The 16,602-nt window shown below is 37.5% G+C and overlaps 1 protein-coding gene across 1 annotated transcript; it reads right to left on the bottom strand.

The window, feature by feature from the left end:
• Positions 1–7,979: 7,979 nt before the first annotated feature.
• Positions 7,980–16,141, bottom strand: emx3 (empty spiracles homeobox 3). The gene is made up of 3 exons (XM_067456632.1): positions 15,350–16,141; positions 10,109–10,293; positions 7,980–9,015 (listed from the first exon to the last, which is right to left on the bottom strand). Exons 1-3 carry the CDS (start codon positions 15,696–15,698, stop codon positions 8,848–8,850), a joined length of 702 nt encoding a protein of 233 aa, XP_067312733.1. The 5' UTR covers positions 15,699–16,141; the 3' UTR covers positions 7,980–8,847.
• Positions 16,142–16,602: the final 461 nt, after the last annotated feature.

Below are 16,602 nucleotides of genomic sequence, written 5' to 3'. Positions count from 1 at the left end.
CTTTGTTGGAAATTTTTCATACCGGTGGTCTTGGTTCAACATAACAGATCTGCTCTGATAAGGTGATCACAGGAGATTCCATAAAGAGCAGATTCTTCTTCACAAAAGAGCACTACCGAAACACACCTCGGGTGTGCATTTTCCCCCCCTAATACTTCAAAGGCCCAGAGTCAATTATTCCGGTTATCACACCTAAGAAACATGGTTCAGATGATGTATATAAAGAGATTTATCAGGTTTTTATCCTTAAAAAAACTCTTGTGTGTTTTTCTTACGCATCTAATCTCAAGCATCCATCATTTAGCGCTATAGGAATGACTTAAGACACTGATAGTAGACTAAAAGGGCCAGATTTACCAAACAGGGCAAATTAGCGTGTATTTCAAAATAGCGTTAATGGGAGTGGAAATTTGATCTACTGACGATGCACAGATTAAAGAACACAGACGAGGCCAGATCATTTCCATAATGACCAACGCAATCTACCAAGAGCAGCGTCTGGTTTAAGATATGGGTTCTTTTTGACTGTAAATAATGCTGCAAATACCAGTAAATTGACTAGCGCAAACCTTAGTGAATCGTTGTGAATGATTCATTTAAAAAGCTCCCATTCATTTTTTTTAAGCCACAAAAATAACTCCATCCATGCCTTTCCAGCACTGTTTTTTGCTGCATGTCTTAGTAAATCCTGACAGTAGGTTTTTAACTCTGAGAGAGAGAGAGAGAGAGAGAGAGAGAGAAAGAAAGAAAGAAAGAAAGAAAGAAAGAAAGAAAGAAAGAAAGAAAGAAAGAAAGAAAGAAAGAAAGAAAGAAAGAAAGAAAGAAAGAAAGAAAGAAAGAAAGAAAGAAAGAAAGAAAGATTAAGCATATGAGTATTATCAGAGTCAAGCGTTTGGCAGTAGTGTCTCTACTGTAAGTTTATCTGCCCCAAAAACAGCACCGCTATTGCCTCACTTCTGATACATAGCTTTTAAGTTGATAACTATTTTACAGATAAAATCATCAGAGCATCCCTGACAACATGTTTTTTCGTGTGAGAATGTGTCCGTACTGTATGCATGTGCGTTTGAGTGGGAGAGAGAGCGGGAGAGAGTATGGGCTTTTCGTACATTCTAAAACATGGAAATAATTTAATGTTTTTTTACTATTGTTTGCTATATTCATTTGCTTGGTAAATGTGATTGTGGGTTCTGCTTATTTTGCTGTTGTAGGCTGTCAGGACCTTTTAAATAATAATGGAAATCATGAAGTGATATGGAACTGCAATGCGGTCTACTTTAGCTGTCTGTTTCCCAGAAAATAATATATTCATATTATTATAGGCCTTATATGGATTATTAAGAGCTAAGCAATACATTAAGTATACATGTTTAAGCAGCATGTGATGACCATCAGAAAGTGTGATTAAGTATAAAGTTCTCAGCCTGATGTGACTGTCAATGGTCAGTCTCTTTCTTTGCTGTCATCCATAAATATAGGAATTGATAAATATAGTCACAGCAACCGGATGGCTGTAATGCTGATACACTGATTTATACCCCTTAAATAGTAATGTGCTAGAACACAAATAGGGGATGCGTGATCACATTGGAGAAAACCTGCTGTCGGGTGTTGATTCGCACTGTCTGGTGAGTGCCAATGGGGACGCGCGTCAGTTTTATAGCTGAGCTGGGAGGAGAGGCGTTGGCAGGGAAAGAAATGCGCTCATCAATGTTTATTAATCACCGGCGTGATATGATACTGTAGAATTGCAGTATTTTTACACACGTTAAGCATGCACAATCGTCTTTGGCTACAAGTTGATTAACTTAATTAGTCACAGGTTTGTGTGAAAGCCATGCAAAACTGTTTCTAGTATAAGCAAAAAGCCCCAAGTGTCATTCTATCAGCTGTCAGTCAAAGTCATCTGCTGGGCCTGCTTTTTCTGTTTTTAACACACACGTCGGAGTGTCTCAAGCTGTTTGCAAGGAATCAACCACTGAATTTTCTACATGAACCTCATGAAACAAAGGAGCAACAGCTCACACATCAAAAAACCCACTGTGTATCCATGCAAATGACCAAAAATGCAATTGATGGGGTGAGAAAAAATATACAGAATTTGGAATAGGCCTACGATATTGAAAGAAATATCCTAATTGCAATTATGATATTACTTTTATACAATAGTTTAATAATCAAAAGGCTAATGTCAAATAACTGACATTTCTAGCAAAGTTAGTCCATATTTATTTTTTGCAAATAAGGAATACTCAGATCAGGCTTAAAATGAACTAATATTGTGTTGGTCCCCGTTTTGCTGCCAAAACAGCCCTGACCCGTCAAGGCATGGACTCCATTAAACCCCTGAAGGTGTGCTGCGGTATCTGACACTAAGGTGTTAGCAGCAGATCCATTAAGTCATGCAAGTTGTGAGGTGGGGCAATTGATCAGATTTGTTTGTCCAGCACATCCCACAGATGCTCGACTGGATTGAGATCTTGGGAATTTGGAGGCCAAGTCAACAACTCAAACTAGTTGTTCTGCTCCTCAAACCATTCCTGAACCATTTTTGCTTTATGGCAGGGTGCATTATCCTGCTGGAAGAGGTCACAGCCACAAGGGAATACCGTTTCTATTAAAGGGTGTACATGTCAAAGTAACATCCACGTAGATGGCAGGTCCCAATGTTTCCCAGAACATTGCCCAAAGTCTTAGTCGGCTTGCCTTCTTCCCATAGTTCAGCCTGGTGCCATGTGTTCCCCGGGTAAACATGCACCCGGCCATCCACGTGATGTAAAAGAAAATGTGATTCATCAGACCAGGCCACCTTCTTCCATTGCTCAGTGGTCCAGTTCTGATGCTTGTGCCCACTATTGGTGCTTTCTGCAGTGTACAGGGGTCAGCATAGGCACCCTGACAGGTCTGCCACTATGCAGCCCCATACGTAGCAAACTGCGATGCACTGTGTATTCTGACACCTTTCTATCAGAACCAGCATTAACTTCTTGAGCAATTTGAGCTAGGTCGTCTGTTTGATTTCAGTGAGCCTTGGGACCATGACCCTGTCGCCGGTTCACCACTGTTCCTTCCTTGGACCACATTTGATAGATACAGACCACTGTAGACCGGGAACACCCCACAAGAGCTTCAGTTTTGGAGATGCTCTGACCCAGTCGTCTAGCCATCACAATTTGGCCCTTGTCAAACTTGCCCAAATCCTTCTAACACATCAACTTTGAAGGCAAAATATTTGCTTGCTGCCTAACATATTCCACCAACTAACAGGTGCTGTGATGAAGAGATAATCTGTGTTATTCACTTCATCTCTCAGTGGTCATAATGTTATGGGGCAGCAGTGGCTCCGGGGAAGCGGAGGCTCAGTGGTTCATGTATGTTGTCTACAAACCAGAAGGTTGGTGGTTCAATTCCTGGTTCCACCTGACGTGTCGAGGTGTCCATGACCATGTCCATATCCAAGACACCAAACCCCAGATGCTCCCGATGAGCCGGATGGTGCTTTACATGGCTGACATCGCCGTCGGTGTCTGAATGGGTGAATGTGAGTCAATATGTAAACTGGTTTGGGTGGCGTGTTGAAGCGCTATATAAATGCAGTCCATTTACCATTTATGCCTGATCGGTGTATGTACTTAATGTAAAGTGTATCTTATTTTCACTGAATAATAGGCCTACTAGTTCAAGATTTACAGATTCAGGTTATGCATAATCAAATTCTCTATATTTGAGGTTATGCATAATCAAATTCTCTATATTTGAATACAAAGGACAAAGTACACGAACAAATGAGTAATTATCATTGACTGATGAACAAAGGTATATTTAATTGGCCCTGACAAGATTTCTATCTGCAACGACATGAATGATTGTTATGATTCTTTTGACTCCCTCACTGTCTTTGTCCATTCAACATGCTATTAACTGATGTTTCTGTGTAATTACTCTGTCTGTGTGTTTTACAAACAGACACACTCACAAAAGAAGCTGGTATGTTTTCAAAGAAGCAAAGCGGCATGTCTGCAATAATTGAAATATTTGTAATCAAAACAGAAAACTCTCACTGACTGTTTTGGGTACACAAAAAAGCCCCGCCAAACAAAATATTGTTGCGTAAGCACAAAGTCAGAGGCAATTTACTTTCGAAAGGCCGATTTATTTAACCACTGATGAGCGTGTTTGGTTTAGATCATGGATTTTGGATCGCAACAGTCATTGTGCATTAATTAGAGCTCCTAACACTGATTCACAAAAACCAATCAATTACTCTTCTAGACTTGACTGGCAGTACCCTATAATTGGGCGGCTGCTTTCCTTTTCTCAAGTGCCCCGCAGCCAATCGGTGCAGACCAAACAGGTGGCAGCAGAGGAAACAAGCTCTTCCAGTCCATAAAACTGGCTAACTAGCTCCTGAAAGTTGCCAGCCTGCAATTATCATATCATTTGTGTTGTAAATCACACTGCTTCTTGTCATGGTATCATCAGATGCAGCAATTTCATGCGGCATGTCTACCCCCCACCCCTCAAAAACGAAAAAATGCTGAGAAAAAAAGAAGAAGTCGGCACGTTTCATTCCATTTTCGCAGATAATAAGAATAAAAAGCGTGTACTGGATTTTGGTTTCAGTTTCAATAAAATGAACTGGATTGAGTTGCTGTGAAATGGTTCATAAATCAACACATTTGTGTGACATTGTCACATAGGCAGTAGAGATGGCCCTCCCCACGTTGCACAATAGAAGCAAATGCAGCTAGCATGTACTTCCCCCTTGTCAAGTCTAAACATCCCCAGCATACCCACCCACACACCAAATTTCTATCCTGTCATCTGGACACAGCAAGGGCCTACAGCATCTTTAAAACGCCTTTTGTACCTTATATACCAAATCATTCTGACTGAGAAATCTAAAAGTAGGATCCTCAGTGGATCTCGTAATCATGACAACCCATAATATAATAGCAGAAGTTTAGTCATTTGCAAAGTTATTATTCAGATAATTGTATGAATACTTGTAATTATAACACATACAGTGCCTCTATAGCCTCGCTGAGGTACTGTATGTTCTCACCCTCTAAACACATGGTAATTGCTCAGCTGCAGTTGATCCAGCCACAAATGAGGCAAATGAGTCACTGTTAGATAAACAACTAGATGGGTTTTTTACCCTAAAAGACCAAACATTACACCCAACTAATAAATAAAACATATTTAAATCAATAATTTTAATAGCAACATCAGTCTTGAAATACGGCGACAAACAAGCACTCTGTTGCGTTTGTACTTCCATTTCAGCGGTAACTCACTATATTTCGGTATATTTATATATAGCCTAAATATGGCATGTCTTAATTAGCAGGTGAAGGGAGAAGTGGAGACTTTTTGTAGAGTTCATTGAAGTTATTATGTCATTGTAATGTTTGAAACGCTTTTCATAACAAATTAATATTTAATAGAAGATTAAAAAAAAAAAAAAAAAAAACATCTTACCTTCATGCTTTGGAAATAGGCCTATAGCCTAAACCGGAACAGACCACAACGAGATAGACTAATCATTTTGAAACGCACAAAAAAAAAAAAAAAAAAAAAAAAAAAAAAAAATATAACCTTCCTAAAAAATTATAATCTCTGTTGTAAACTTTCATTAAAAATCCTGAAAAAAGTATCACTGTTTACACAAAAATATTATCGAATGTTTTCTGACGGATCATGTGACACTGACTGGAGTAGGACTAATGATGCTGAAAATTCAGCTTTGATCGCGTTTTAAATTATATTCAAATAGAAAATATTTATTTTACATTTGAATAATATTTCACAATAATTTTTTGCTCAATAAATGTAACCCCTGCACCCATAAAAGGCTCGTGCCAACCCCACAATTTTGAACAATATAGAAATTAAAATTATACGTTTCATTCAGATATCACACATTTTTTAGAGTGTTTGCTTATCTGCAATGCTGAGAATTAAACGCAATGAGCAAAGCTTGAAGGTGAATTGTTGCAACATTTCCCAGAAAAGGACATACAAGAACAGTGATAACTGTAATGGTCATCAACTTGGTTTGTAGGATAAATAACAATCAGCACTAGTTCTGATTTACTTGATTTAAGCCAGATCAGTGGTCCACTCCACGCTTGGCATCGGTCCAGATCAAATTACTTTGAGTTAGATGAATTATTTCACTTAACATAGTTGGGAAACCTCACAGACTGCTCTATACACCTACATGCTTTCAACCATCTGTTCTTTTGTTTACACCTCTTCATATCCATGGCAACAACATGGGGGCAGGTAGCTAGTCGGAAATATTTGTAAGTAACATAGCCCTCATACTATTAATGAGCATTTGTTTAAAGCAATGTGCTGTGACACAGAATGATATTCTGATATTGTGGCTTCATAATAAAGCTGTGACTCAAACAGTGAAGCAATCAGTAAGTCTAAACTATTTTAATTTCTTGTTGCACTGGGTACAAGGCCTATGTAATTGTCAGTAATGTTGCATCATATCTGTCATAAAATCCCTCTTGCAGTCTTTAGAGTTATCGCAACCTTCTATTAAGCATCATGTGTTTAACACTGATAGCGTCCTGTCTGCGCTACCATTACGCATACTGGCCGGGAGTGGTCATTTTGCATACAAAAACACTGTAACGTCGGTGGTTACGTTACATTATTTAAGTTTGACTATGTCCACACAAAATTTATCGGGAGGTAGACACAATCATTTGCTATTTTTTAGTTTTATTCCATTTCAGTACGAGCGTGTGTTTACACATGAGTTCTGTTTTTCATGGAGTGGGCGTTGTTTCCTGGATTTTTTTTTTCTTTATTTGAAAAGAATATGAATAGATTGTTCTTATATTATATTTCACAGTTTATAGGCATTGCGACTGATAATGAGGCTATGCATTAACATCTAAGGTGATGCAAATATGCTAATTTAATACATCTCTGTCACTCAGGCCCTTAAGGAGTAGCAGGTGTAAATTACAGTACATAAAGGTGACATGAATGCATTTTTAGCTGACTGAAATACATGTAAAGGCCTACACAGTTAAAAAAAAATAACTTGCTCACCAAAGTGGCATGAGCTTTGATCAAAAATACAATTTAAATATATTTTAAAATGCTCAAGAAACATTTCCTATTATTATTCTCAATGTTAAAAACAGATATACTTCTTAACATTTTTTTGTGGAAACCATTTTATTTTCCAGGATTATTTGATAAAGATCAAAAGAACAGCATTTATTTGAAATAGACATGCTCTCATTTCTAGAGGAAGGTAATAATCTTTCTTTTTTTATATAGAAATCTTACCTTTGAGTTTTTGCGTATCGCAGTTTCCACAAAAATATGAAGCACTTTTCATCATTAAGCAGAATTCATAATCATTTCAATGAGCCAGCAAATAAGGTGTGATGTGATGATGTAAGCAGAACAGTTAAATGATACAAAAATCAAATTAAATCAACATATTTAAGTATTTTCACAGCCCAGTGAATGGGATTGTGTCTGATACCGTGTTGTTTTGCACAGGTTTTGGCGTGACATTGTTTGCACATGTAAATCCAAAGGTGGGGATGTTTGTGTTCACTTTCAAACACTTAAATGTTCAGTGAGCATGTAAGTACGCTATTATTGGAAGGATTTCTGTCTAATGATACCTGTCAGTTTTATGTAACTGAACAAATTGCAAAAGCATAAAGCTACTAAATGCGGCTCCTGAGCTAATGAAATCCATAACTGAGGATGAATAATTTCCAAACAGTCTTTAAGTTAAAGTTTTATTATCTAATAGCCTGGGGGGGGGGGGGGGGGGGGTACAAACACATACCAAACGATTCCTGAACAATGAAGACAAACAGATGGGATTACAGTGCTTATTACCTTAGACAAAAACCCAAAAAAGAAACAATCTGCTATGAAGTGCTACAAACCATTCTGGGTCTTGGAGGTTAGACTGCATTTTTTTTTTTTTTTTTTTGTAATTGAGTAAAGGAAGAAATTCAAACATTTCCTAAGCTTCTCTAGTTCACTGATATTTGATCTCAGTTCAAACAGGGGGAAAAAAAGAAAAAATAATTCTCACACTATACATGTAAAATCTTCAGTAAGCTTTAACCCATATGTAAAACGCAAACGAAAATTTTGGGTTTAAAGCTCAAATGCATAGAAAAGTTCACTCATTCAGAATAAATAGAACCATTTCGAATGTATATCCGACCGTGAGGGTATTTCACCATTTTCTGTTTCCCTGGTTCGTAAAAAAATGATGTTATTGTAAAATACACACATCCAGTTAAAATATCACAACATTTTTTTGAAGTACATCTGAGTGATTTTTCATTCTCACGCTGGATCGACATATTGTTGTTAGACTGTGGCCATTGAATGTCTAAATCAATTCAACACAAAACATGCATCAACCTATTCGTTAAGGTGTTATTGTTGTCATCCAGTATACTTCTTTATGATGGAAATGTTCTGACTGATAACAAAGGAGCGAGAGTGAAGTGAAAATGTACAAAACAAAACAAAAAAGCGTAAAAAAAAGTCTTCATTGCTCTGAGATGGAATGTGACCCAAAATGAAGAGGTCCATGTGTATTGCATACAAGTCTTACAGTCAAGTCTTTATGAGCAGTTGAGCTGCTGACGTCCTCTCTTCTGTTGTGCCCTATCAGAAGTCAGTGGCAGCCGACTGTGACTCAGTTCCTTAGTTTACACACCAAGTTCAATTCATGACACTGTCTGTCTGAAAAAATATCTTTCTTTTTTTGTGTGGCAGTGATCCATCAACATGACTGATGTTTATTACCCGAGATAACGCAGCCGTACGATATCAGTCTTCTGAAATGACGTCAATGTCCTCAGGGCTGCCCTGCTGCGTGGCCACCCTCCAGCGGCTCACATGTTGACTACCCTTCCTCTTCTGCTGCGGGTCTGGTGACTCTTCCTCCAACTTCTGTCTCTTGTGCTTGGTCCTTCTGTTCTGGAACCAGACTTTCACCTTAAGAAGAATGTGAAAGAGAGGCCATTTGAATATATCCTCTTATCTAGTCACAGCAAAGTAGTTACATAATATATATATTAATAATAGATCATATATATTAGAAATGAATTAATATGTTTTTAAAAGCTACAAAACATATCATCCCCAATAGTGTGTTTGCTATTAAAATACTTTAGGGCCACATAATTATGCCATATAAAACATGCTTATGCCTGCTGCTTATGTGAAATATGATTGTTGACGTAATAATCTCTCAGTCTGGTGAGGAAATCATGCGTCATGATTGCATGATATGTGGAAACGTAATTTAACTATGTGTACATGATATGGATGAAATGGTATGTAAAAATAACATCCAAAATAAAAGTAATAACTAATTGTAAAGGTGTTACATAAGCTGTCCAAATGTCTGAAATCGCACACTCGAAAAAATGCTGGGTTAAAAACAACCCAAGTTGGGTTGGAAACCCTAGTAAATTAACCCATTCAAACAACCCACTTTCTGGGTTTGTCCATTTTCAACCCAACTTGGGTTGTTTTTAAACCAGAATTTTTAGAGTGCAAGTGTAAATCCTTTGAATTTTTATAATTAAATAAAAATAATTACATATTATATTATCAGCATGAAAATTTGAACTAAAATTTGAATGAAACAAAAAAACATTTTTAATTAAAAAAAAACAAACAATTAAAGCAGGTTTTAAAAGTTTAAAACAAGTTTATTATTTTATGTCACACATTAACATTCATAACTATTCTATTTCTTTCCAGGTTTAGATTTTTAAATTCCGATTTTCAGTGGTGTCTCAGACTACGGAACCCCATAACAACAGGTATTGCACAAGCCTAGCAATCCTACACAAGTACGTATGGGAGTGTGTGTGAAACCGATTGTGAAAATAACCAATAAATGCATGTTGTATACATGCTTTGGAATTTATATGGCCTATCCCAAGGCAATGAATGATGAATAACTTCCGTCCTGTGAAGAAGATGAGTAAATGCGTGTTCACATCCCATGCCGTTAGTGAGCAGTGTGTTTGTGTGTGTGTGTGCCCGTGGCGGAATGCAGCCGCCTCTGCCGCCTTACCTGTGTCTCTGTCAGGCACAGCCCGTTGGCTAACTGCTTCCGCTCGGCTCCCACCACGTAATGGTTCTTCTCAAAGGCACGTTCCAGCCGTAGCAGCTGCGACGGGGAGAAGGCCGTGCGGATGCGCTTGGGCTTGCGAGAGAAAGGCCCGTGTAGCAGCAGGTTTTCCGGGCTACTGTCGTCACCTGAAGCAGGGAAATAAAAAGTACATGTTAATTAGCCAGTGGATACGTTTATAGTGGAATTTAAAATAAATACATGAAAATCAACAACAACAAAAACATTTTTTTATACATTTTAAATATTTTAAGTATTGTGCTGTTGAAATCCTAATGACACCATTGGATTGCTTCTGAAATGTAAGCATTTTCCTTTAAATTGACATTACAAATCAAATTGATGTGCATTCATAAAATTCTTTCAGTGCTTTTAGAATAATAAAACTTATTATTATTATGGCAGCCATTACGTTGACATTTCTTCATTTAGCAGATGTATTACCCAAAGGCTCTTGTGCTTTTATACAAAATAAGTGCTTTACATAGGCATAGCAATTCAGACATTAAGCGCAGGATGGCATGTCTTAATTGAGCCACATGAGGCGATTTGAATAATTCCAGGTCAGTTCCAGACACGGCTGATGTAAAGTGTGTTCACACCGCATCATCCATACCAACCGAATGTCTCTACACTCAGAGACATTCAAAGACATGTCTTTAACCTTTGGCCCTCATAATATATGGCATTACCCTGATTTTCATACAAATGCAAGGCTGCTAAAAAATAAATAGACATCCATGGTTGAAAAGATGCAAAAACATTTGTGATGAATATGTTAATTGTCAGTTAAGCAAATCTAAATCCCCTACATTTGGTCTGATTATATTCAACATAAGGCAATAGTAAAATTTTGCCTGCATCAGTATCAGGGCAAACGTGATCTTTGCTCGACCCCAGACAACATCTGCTGTTTATTGCAAACACACAAAGAGAGAAAAACATTTTTCATAAACAAATGGATGGGTAATTTATGTGACCACTTTAGTGTTTGGAAAGCTATGCTTGAAAGAATCTTCAAAAAGATGATGACCGCAATCACGTATAAACAAAATATTCTCGCGGAGCGGTTAGAGGGAGGGGAGAAGTGACAGACCATGATCTTTTGTCAATGAAAAAATAACCAAAATGTTTCAACGTTCGCATCAGGTGTGCAACCGCAAATGTACATCTGTAACATGCAAACGTCTCAGATACGTGTTTGCTTCAATAACGACTTTTTCTGAGCATGAAATGCGGTTGGTCCATGCCCACGCGTAGGCCGTGAAGATGTTGAAAACATCATGGTAACTGCTAAAAGCATATTAATATATTATGAAATATATTCACTTACCCAGAAATACTGACTGAAGGCTGACTAAATCCTCAAACCACAAATTTAGATAGGGCCTACACAAATTAAATTTAAATCCATAAGCGCTGAGTTTGCACAGAACCCATTTACATTTTTAACACTGATCATCAAAGAAAGCACAATGATGTACCAATTCTGAGCACAAAAGCTCACTAATGGCATCACCAGAAGATGAAAAGAGGATTAGCATGAGGCTGTTCGGACCTTAAATCTTTCAAAAATCTGAAACCAGGGCTTTCTCTGCAGACAATAGCTTTGAACTGACTCCTTTCAGAGGAGCATTAAGCCATCACAGAGAAGCAACCTCTCAGCCTCAAACACAGCAACTTCTCTTGCCTGCTTAATATACACACACATTTTTAGGCATCATACTGTGGAAAAGACAGTTGTAACATTCAGGGTGTTTGTTTGCATGCACAGAATGACTAGTTTGTAATGGCCGCTGTTGCAAGCCTTCATTAGCAGACACTTCCCAAAGGTCCTAATAATGTTTGCACTTCACTTCTATTTTACTAAAAGGTGCATATTTTCTGTCACAGCACTGTCATTGACAACTGCTTTCAGCTGGTGTGCTGAAAACGCTTTGAACACCAGAGGCAAAAACAATGGAGACGTCTCCGTGCAAAAAGGTGGAAGAATGTAAATAATGAGTTCTACGCGGTTTGAAGGTGTTGAAAAGCCCTCCTTAAACCTTCCTCAAGGTGCACTGAGCGCCAACCGACCAAAACCAACCTCGGTGTTATACTTTTCGAAACTTTCGAATCAAAGTAAAATCGTATTCGTGCACACTCAGTGCTCTCGGTCTGGCATCATCAGCATGTGTCGCATCACCTCCGTGTCTCTCGAGAGAGGTGGTGGATCAGACTAGTAGCAGGCCAGAACACTGACAGAGACTCAAGCCTCTTGAAGAGCTGGGAGACCCTCCGGGGATTTGGACTCAAACACACACACTGGCCTATCCACGGCAAGAAAGTCCCCCAAACGAGGAAAAGGGAACCAGATGGCACCCAGATCAGCTTTACTGCCATTCCCTTGGCACAAACAAGCTTGGTCTTGTCAGTGCTGTTCTCATTAGAGGCAGGGAGAAGGGTGGCCTATAGTGGGAAAGAAAGAGACTGTACCCTTTTGGTCTCTCCTACAGAATGAGTGTTCCCTACGTTGCTATTTTTCAAGCAAAAAAAAATCCTTAATTACTTAACTGTTATCTTCTATAATTTTTATTATATTATTATATTAATATTACATTGTTATGTTATTTTTTATCACATTATTAGATTATTAAGAAAATCAATCAACACAGTGTGTGTGTGTGTGTGTGTGTGTGTGTGTGTGTGTGTGTGTGTGTGTGTGTGTGTGTGTGTGTGTGTGTGTGTGTGTGTGTGTGTGTGTGTGTGTGTAAAAAGTGATCAGTTAAAGTATTTTTTTAAAGCGAGAAACCCGCTATAACCAGCCAAAACCCATTATATCAAAATCTATTACTGTTATATTCCACAATTCCACATAACATGTTTTTCAATTACGCTTTATTTACTTAACAATTTCAAGGCAACAGGTTTTTCTCACTTTTTTCTGTTAAGTCTATATTTAAGTCAACTGATACTATTTACAGTGATTTAAAGTCAACTTGGATTATTTAAGTAATTTCCACATAAATTGCATTAAACTGACTTAAAAAATATTTGAATATTGAATAACTTATAGGCTTTTTTAAATTGAATAACGTATTTTGATGAGTTAAGGCAATGTAAAAACATATGTTGTATTGATCATATATTTTATAGTGTATATAAAAAGCATTGCTTAAGCATTGATATATATATAATTATTATTACATATATTTTTACAATGTCCCCTTATATTATTACATGTTTTGGAATGTGGCCTCTAAAGAATCACAGTCAACAGCGTTGAGTCTGCTGATGACACTAAATACATCTGGAACCTCACAGATTTTTATTGTAACCTGAGAGCGCACAAATCTCAGAAAAAATTATGCATCAGTGCCACTGTCACAGTCTGTGAAACATACCCATAACACCAAACCCTGCTCATGTACAACAGCAGGTCGCTCTGGGATCCTGTTTACCTTGTCCCGCATGAAGGACTCGAGGACATGGACACATCTCTTTTCCCATTCAGGAAGTGTTAGAGTTAAAACCCATGGACACATTAGCGCTGACACTCTCCTCGATAGGTTATCCTTTCCCACCCAATCCCCACGGCTGCATTTAGTCTTGTCTAAACAGTAGTTTTCTAGGTTATTGGACACCAACAGTGAGTGGATCGGCTCTGTGTGTAAACAAAGAGGCTCTATCTGAACCCCGGATCTGAGTAATAGTGACAACAACCCCTGACTTCCACCAATTACCTGAGCAATGCCCTCGAGGACTGTGGTGCAGCTCAGCACCCTAACAGCAAATACGTCTGTGCTAACCATCACAGCCTCCAAGCAGGCAATAAGTCAGACCAGCCAGAGCTACTGATAACAGCTTTAACAAATTGCCTGGTAAATAGAACCTCCCAGTATCCATTACACTTTTTAAAGGACTTTGCAAACAGGACTATCAAATATTTCAAATTATATTCTAGCATTTGAATTTTTAAAATAATAGTAACAAAATAAAGAAGTTTAAAGAAACATTAATCTTACAGAGATGGTGACTAAAATGTATTAAAATTACATTAAGTTAAATAAACCTCTTAAAGGAACAAACATTTCATGGCTGATTTTTGAAGTAAAGTGCTTGTCCAAATAATCCAAAATTCTTTAAAAAGGCATAACATATCATTAACACTGTTTGCTTTTTATTATGGTAATTTTAAGAGCTGTTAATGAGCCGTATAATAACAAATGTGTTTACTCTGTGGAAGAATCACAAACATAAACGAAAGTTGTTGTCTGTGCACGGCGACTACCTCATAAAAATATTCACATGTAATTGTAGTTAATTTTGTCCACCCACAATAGTGTAATATATTTATTAAAATATCCTAGTTTATGTAAATCGAACATTTAAAAAAAAACTGATAACGATGTAGAAACACGGTGCATAAGAAGATACACAAACAAATGTAGGCCTACTAAATAGGCTAATTAAAATAACAGTAAAATAATTTAGCCTACTATTTTTATTTTAATAAAATTAAAACGTTGAAAGTTTCATTTAAGCAAAGGAGCTTACATTTATCTTATCCATTTAGGCTTAAAATGTATATGCTTCTGAAAACTACGATCATACTTTAATATTTAATTATTTATATTGTAATAGCCTACACAGTGACAGCTAAGAATGTTTCAAACAAACTTAGCTACAAGCAAAAAAACAAATCTATTTGTATCGAACAACGTTCCCTTCTTTAAAAACACGGGATAAATATGTGATCAAAATAAATTAGCGGTCTTTCATAATGTAATGGCGACATCATTATTTTGCAGTTCATGTTGATTGGTAATTTTTTATTTAATTTAAAGTCAAACCATTTTTAAATAGGCTTTAAATTGTGCTAACACACAACTCTCTGGCACGGCATCGTTTTATCGTAATGTGTAGCCTAGATATCTCTCATTTCTTGTTAAATCTAGCCTATAGGCCTATTTTATTTTAAATATATATATTCATACGATAGGTCGGCTATTTATGACATCGCCCGTGCGCATCGCCATTTATAACAATTTTGAAATTATGTTAAAATAAAACATTGAACTCGACATAGGCCCAAGAGCTGCTGAAAACATTGACTGATATTTTCAATCTTTTTGTAGTTATCTAGGCTTTTCTTGACTTCATGGGCCATATCCTCACCATCAACATAACATAATAGATCTTTACCTTGGAATCGATGTCCCAGATATCTGTTCCTCAACACCCAGGGGTAGAAGTTCAAGGTGTCCCTCTGATGAGGGCTGAAGAAGGGCTGTGTGGGGATCTGGAGGTGACGCAGAGACAGGCCGGAGTTGGTGGAATGAGTGGCCGGGTCTGTGAACATCATCTCTGGGCTGCTGCTGTACAATGTCCTGCCTGAGTTCTGGAAGCAGCTCCCAAAGGGAGAGGGATGGATGGATTCAGTGAACCTCAGAGCAGTGGGTCTGATGGGCTCATCCGCAGCGGCACTTGAGGAATTGGAGTCTTTACCCACAAGAGATTCAATAGTAAAGCACTTCTTATTGTGCTGGAACATTGTGATCTGTTATATAAAAAAAACTATATATATAATAAAAAACAGGAAGTCACTATAAGCGTTGATGGAGTGAACTCACGTTTTGAAAAAAAGTCAAAAAGACAATTCTTATATAGTCCCTCTACCATCCATAACTTCATATGGTTCCTTTGGCTCCTTCAAATTCGTGGGTTGCAATACACTTCCAAAAGCTGCAAATAGACGTGCGAGTTTCTGTCACCAGTTGTGTTCAAAGGCATTCAGAGCTCATCTCATTCATGTCCTTGTCAGACCAAAACTCGTGCACCGTCAGCTGTCTCATGAAGCAGGCATCAGCTCCTCCGATGCAGTCAGAACGCTGCGAGCTCTATGATCGATGATCCGTCAGCTTGTGCGCGAGGGCTTGTCATGATGAGCCAACTTCAATACCTGCTCGCAGCTCCGACAGCGAGGTGTGGTGCGCATGCGCAGATCGGTGAGCCTCGCACTCGCAGTCAATTACAGCCATTTTGTGCTGTGTAAAAAAAAAAAATCTGTATTTGATCAGAAAGAGTTCCACAACATATGAAAGGATGTGTCAAAACATAAAGGCTAAACCTAGCTGCATTTAAAATAAAATTTAAAAAAAATAAAAACAGCAGGCGACATTTCAAAACGGAATGTCTTTTATTAGAAATATTGATCAGCAGGTTGCTTTACAATTCGTTTGTTTTACATTGTTATTTTTTTAAACCATTTTTATTGTATTTATTTTGGCTATTTTGGCTAAAAAGCAAAAAAGCATATGAAAGGGTTTTATAGATTTTTTGTTTAGATAGGCTAGTTTAAATTAACGGCATCATATTCATAATTCGTCACGATATTCGTTTATATATATGTATATATACATATATATACGTTTGTAATTTTTCAAAAAATGTTACAT

The sequence above is a fragment of the Pseudorasbora parva genome, chromosome 11 (assembly GCF_024679245.1).
Source record: "Pseudorasbora parva isolate DD20220531a chromosome 11, ASM2467924v1, whole genome shotgun sequence".
NCBI classification, from domain to species: Eukaryota; Metazoa; Chordata; class Actinopteri; order Cypriniformes; family Gobionidae; genus Pseudorasbora; species Pseudorasbora parva.
The sequence above is the reverse complement of the archived record's forward strand: the minus strand, read 5'-3'. Positions and strand labels throughout refer to the sequence as shown.